At 43.9% G+C, this 6,000-nt stretch overlaps 1 protein-coding gene across 1 annotated transcript in view; it reads left to right on the top strand.

Annotated features, from left to right (window-relative positions):
* Window positions 1-4,982, top strand: part of Slc35f4 (solute carrier family 35 member F4) — a 234,811-nt gene extending 229,829 nt beyond the window's left edge. Inside the window, exons 7-8 of the mRNA XM_059274497.1 lie at window positions 3,043-3,132; window positions 4,741-4,982. Of these exons, the coding sequence (XP_059130480.1) occupies window positions 3,043-3,132; window positions 4,741-4,982 (332 nt within the window). The remainder of the gene's footprint in view (window positions 1-3,042; window positions 3,133-4,740) is intronic.
* Window positions 4,983-6,000: the final 1,018 nt, after the last annotated feature.

Consider the following 6,000-nt stretch of genomic DNA (forward strand, 5'->3'; position numbering starts at 1 on the left):
TGAAAGGGAAGTGAGGGAAAGAAGAGAGGAGGGGAGAGAAGGGGAAGGGAGGGGAAGACATTCAAGAGAAAAGCAGATGATGAATAAATTGGAAAGCCATATTGAGGAAGCTGGGTTTAAAATCCACTTCATTTTGGAGCTGAAATTGAAAGGCTCACACTTGCGTATTAAACCATTCACTCTCCTGAGTATGGGTAATGGGTTTGCACCAGGAATCCCTTACCAGGAGAGTGATGAGCTTGGTTGCCCTGGCTAAGTAGACTGTGTCCAGTTGAGGGCAAAATAAAGGTCACCTGCCGGACGGTGGTGGCGCACGCCTTTAATCCCAGCACTCAGGAGGCAGAGCCAGGCGGATCTCTGAGTTCGAGGCCAGCCTAGTCTATAGAACGAGTTCCAGGACAGGCACCAAAACTACACAGAGAAACCCTATCTTGAAAAAAATAACTAATTAATTTATTTGTAAATAAAAAATAAAAATTAATTGATTGATTGATTGATTGATTGATGAAAGGTTACCTGAGGTTTTTCTCTTGGGCATCCTGGAACTCTGGGCTGTATGCCTCCCTGGGCTCCAGGCTCCCACTTCCAAGCTATTCACCTACTGGTACCTGATGTGAGAGGAGTCTAAGATCCAAAGACCCCACTCTTCTCCTCCAGCCATTGAAAAGAGCATACCCCAACACCCCGGTGCTTACTCTGAATAAAGCCAGCTTCCTTCTGCTTTTTCCACACACTGCCCAAGGCCAACCCCTCTATTGCTCCATATTTACCCACCATGCTCGTCCTGCAGAGCCGCCACTGACCTTCTCAGCTGGGGTGGCACTGCAAATAGTATCAGCACAGCAGTTCCAAGAGAAAAATGTCCTGAGTCCAGCAAGATCGTTGATTGGTTTATCCTACTCCAGCCCAGATCCCTCAGAGAAGCTCTTAAACTGAAAACATTCAAGAGAAGGATCAAGCATTCATTGTTGGTCCCTGGAGTTGTGCTTTCCAAGGCCAAAACTGTATGTTTATCATTTCTCATTACCTCCAAGTTGGGTGAAAAATCAGTAACACATTTGGAAGTTGATAGCATCCTAATTAAAAGTGCTCAGATCATTTCCTGGCCAGAAATAATGTAACTGGGAACAATCGTCACCAAAACGTCACTTATTCTTAGCCACCTCTGTGCACACGGAATTTGTGCCTCCTGTAAAGCAGCCCTCCACCAGTGAGAGTCACTGGCACATCCAGTGTGTCCTCCTAAGTAAGCCTTGTCAGGCTGGGCCACCGGTGGCAGTCAGACCCTGGTTCTCCAAGCAGCGTGCATCCACACTCCACCAGGCCTGGTGCCAGCTGGCAGTGCAGCTGCTCCATTAGACCCACCAGGGCACAGCGGAGTTCATTGTGCGAAAGCAGAGCTGTGACAAATTGAAGAGACAGCCTCTCTCCTGCGTTATGGACTCCGGGCTTGGAGAATCCTCAGCGCTTTTCTCCCGGTGTTTTTATCTCCATCCCTCTCCTCTCCATGGGCATCACACATGATCTAGCTGGGACTAGTCTGAGAGCCAGAGCTGAAACCCCAGTGTGTGCTCTGAACTTCCACTTCTCCTGCAGCTGTGGCCGTGGCCTGCCCTCCAGGGAGTTACCTTAATCCAGATGCAGGTCAGCCTCAAACATTCATCTGACAGATCTGAGTTGCATTTAAACTCGAGCTGAATCCCTCACTATGGAGAACACATTGAATTGGATATGCTTCTCTTTGGGTTATCAAAGAAGACTGTTCCATCTAAAGAACCAAGGAAAAATAGACAACACTTTTCATGGAAGTCGAAGGCTCAGTTCTGAAACACCATGACATTCACTCAGAATGCCAAAATCCAATTCAGTCAATTAAAAGACAATTGAGGAATTTAGCTGAGATTTGATGCATTTAGTAAATTCCTAAGTTGTAAGAATTTTCTATATTTGACTCCATGCAATGAAGGGAAGACTCAGGATGCTAGAAGATTCATTCACATTGAGCCTTGCCATGACAAAGGAACACTTACAAACCTAGGTCTTTGCTGTCGTTGCTGTATGCTTGTGAGTCTTGGAGGGTCAAACCTACTGCCTCTCATCTCCAGGCACAGATGACTCCAGATTGCTAAGTTGGTGAGCTTAATTATTAGATGGCAACAGAAAAATATACAACACCCTCACTAAAATAGTTCTAGAACTTTCTTTGAGCCTAGAATCTTCAGAAATATGAGCAACATGCTTCAACTGTGTTCACAGAGACCATCTCATACTAAAGGACCTTTTGTACTTGTGAATACTCATCTCTACAATCTCTGAAGAGTTTAATTTAACTCTATTAAAATGATAGTCTATAATTTATAAATCTTGGAAAAGTATAATTTTGGTAATTTCAGATGGAGTTAGATGATCATTTTAAATAATGGTCTTCTAACTAAAGAAGTCCAAAGGTATTAATTAAAGAGCATCAACTTACTCTGTTTATTCTGTGGATCTGACCTTGTTCGATCTGCACACAAGCTGGGTGGGAACATCGTCCCCAGGCTGCAGAGAATTACACTGAGCTCATCCTTATTTGTCCACATGACCTTGAAAGAAGAGGGAGGGGAAACACGGGCTCTGTTGTCCTTGGACAAACTTCTTTTAGACATTAGCACCAGAGCCTGTAAAGTGCCCAGGATTATGACTTAAATAGCAAAGTAACAAAGAAGGACTCGTCAAAACTTAATCAGTCACCTGCTTTGAGCCTCTAGCTAGCCCCAGACTGTCCTTCCAGAGCTAACACGCAGTGTGGAAGATTGATGACTTCACCTCCTCCACACACCTTTGTCAGCCAGCTGGCAGGCGCTCGGGCAGTGCTGGCAAAGGAGGACCCAAGAATCTGACTGATTCAAGCAAGCGAGTCATGCTCCCGCCACCATAATGAGATTAACTGAACAAAGGTGTAGACCCTTGAGAAAATACATTTAGCAAAGGTGCTGGTTCTTGTATATTGAGATATAAGTGTACCAACCCCTTATCTTGTATTTCTCCCTTATTTCACAGCATTCAACATCCTAGTGAATGTTGGAGTAGTACTGACATACCCAATCCTCATCTCCATCGGGACAGTGCTCAGCGTCCCTGGAAATGCAGGTACTGGCACAACGTGGGCCACGTGTTTGCTCTGACTTGTTTCTTCTAATGGTGGAGAATAATGTCCCTTTCCCTAGGAAGATGTTTTTAAATACCACAATGTGGAAGACAGCAGAGTACCCAGCAGATCTTAAATCTGCAGCTACAGAGGCTCTGTTTTGCTTGGTCGTGCTTTCAGAATTAAATACCAAATGTATCATTTGGGTTTCATGTAATCTCCCTGACAACCTAATTTCGTGGGTATTTTTAGAGGAAGTCCTATGGAAACAAAAGGCCTCGCAGCACAGGACTGTGAAGTCAACATCACTAATGAAAGTGTAAGCAGTGCACAGGGTTGTCGGCTCCCCATCGGATGATCCCTGGGGAGTTCTGGAAGCTTCTGGCAGGGGAGGTGGGGGCTGAGCAGGTGGCCCTCCAGGAAAAGCAATGTGTCCCGCTTCAAGGACAAGAGGAAAAGCTATTAATATTTTTCTAGGAAGTTTCTAGTGAAGCCTGCCATTAAAACTAGTCATGGAAATTAGTTCAGTTATTTTGACTTAAAAATTCTGTGATCCCACGTCTCTAGTAACCATCTTTCTTCAAAACAATTAGCCAGTGTTTGTTAAGCACTTACTATGTGATCGGGCTGTGTACAAGAAAAGGGAAAAAAATTACATTGCTGTTCCCTTAAGGAACTTACAGATGAGTTTGGAAAAGACAGTAGACATACTCAAAACATCTAGGATCTCTACGAAGTAATTTATTATTAAGTGTAAAATTGTGGGAGATAGACTCCAAGGGCTGTAAGATATTCAGAGGGAAACAAAAATCAGACATAAGTGGAGTTGTCAGGAAGTTCATTTATTCATCCATAGATTCATTTGTTCAACAAATAACTTCTGACGGGTTAGCATATGTCAGGAACCATGCCGATAATGGTGACAGATCCTGAATAAGGCGTAGTTTCTACCTTCAAGACCATGAAAGCAGCACAGAGTGGGAAACCAGAGGAACTTAATCATTCTAGCACAAAGAAACAATTGCTCTGATGGACGCTGGCATGAAATGTGCTGAGCACACACAGGTGTGACGTTCTTCAAAAGGGTTCTTACGGGGAGCCCTTTGTACAGAGGTCTAAAGAATAGTTTAGCGGAATGAAGTAGAATTCCAAGATCTTGGGGGAGGGGCGCGCGGCGGGAGTAGACAACAGTGTGAGTGTACTAAATTCCCTTTATAAAGCTGTTAATTTTAGACTATATAAATTTCAGCTTAATTAAACCCTGAAAAGGTATAAAGTCCAAGACAAGAACAGGTTTGACTCGTTTAAAAAAAAAAAAAAGGCAAAACACAGCAGCAGTCCAGTACACAGAAGAAAGGTGAAAGCATGCCCTGGGAAAGTACTTAGAAAGGAAACTGAAGACATCCCTAAGCCCAGTTGCATGGACCCTGGGCTGAGCCTTGCGCAAGTGTGGTTTACAGAGAAGGAACAGGAAGTCAGCATAGACAGTGATGGAGAATAATTAGGGCATTTGGAAGTCTTGAGATCTATCCCTGGCTTTGGTCCCTAGTTTTCAGAGGAGCTCATGACCAATCACAGGGTGTGACTGGTGTGACATTTTCCTTCCCTAGCCGTGGATCTCCTGAAGCAGGAGGTGATATTCAACGTGGTCCGCCTGGCTGCCACCATCATCATCTGTATCGGGTTTCTTCTGATGCTGCTGCCTGAGGAGTGGGATGAAATCACTCTGAGGTTTATCAACAGCCTGAAGGAGAAGAAGAGCGAGGAGCATGTGGAGGACCTGGCAGACGTCAGCGTGCACCTGCGGAGCAGAAGCAGGGTCAACGGGACAGTGTCCATACCGCTGGCTTAGCAGGAGACGACGTTTGGATGCCCCTGTGTGTATATTCTGTGAATATGACATTTTCTCACTACCTGTACACCCAAATGACAGTATCAGCTCTGAATTTGAACAAACCATATGTGAAATATTGCCAACAATAAAAGTTTACATTTATATGCATATCAAGGAACTGATGTAAATAATCATAATAAATTTTTTATTAAAATGTATTTTCCTTGTTTTGTTTATCCTATTCAGAAGGAAGAATCATCACAATTCACATAAGTTCCTAAAAATATGGCATTTGGTTAAATCATGGAATCTTCATCATTTTCTTAAGTGTTACTGAGATCTTTTCATTAAGAAAAGTTTTTAAACAGGAAAGTTTCCTAGTTTTTAAACAGGAAAACCTATGAAAATGATATATGTTTTACATTTACTTCAGCCTTGAAATCCGAAAGCTGAAAAGTCACTAAACAAATACCAACAGAGTCCTTCTGCACACAAGACCTACACTGGGAATGGTAAGGATATAAAGACAGAAAAGACACAGCTGAACTTTCAACATGCTTCAAGTAACACGCTGACATCTTTATGAGAGACGTCACACAGTGGTGAAGTGGTCTGGAGACCCCCCCCCACATCTCTACAGTCTCACCACCAAGTTCCCTGAAAGAATGTTCTATCATGTCTGTCATTTCACGTTGTTTTCCTATTCTCTCCTTACCCCACGGCCCTTCACCCTCTTCCCCCACCATTGCTCTAGTTACCTTCCGTTAAGTCTCCAGTGGCCTCTCTCTAACAAAATCATATTGACAACTTCAACTCTTTACCTATTCAGAAGCAGTTGATAGGTTGATCTTCTACCCCCTGACCTGCTAAAGTAGTCTCAGTTCTCAAACCCACCACCTTCTCATGCTTCTCCTTCTGCCTTCCTCTTCCTAGGCTGGTTCCCTTGTCACCAAGCTTCTCTGGTCACACTTCTTGACTGTCTCCCTCGGGGTCTCCACTGTTCCCATGGCTTCAGCTGTTTCCAACATGCTGGTGA

This window comes from Peromyscus eremicus, chromosome 9 (assembly GCF_949786415.1).
Source record: "Peromyscus eremicus chromosome 9, PerEre_H2_v1, whole genome shotgun sequence".
Lineage (NCBI taxonomy): Eukaryota > Metazoa > Chordata > Mammalia > Rodentia > Cricetidae > Peromyscus > Peromyscus eremicus.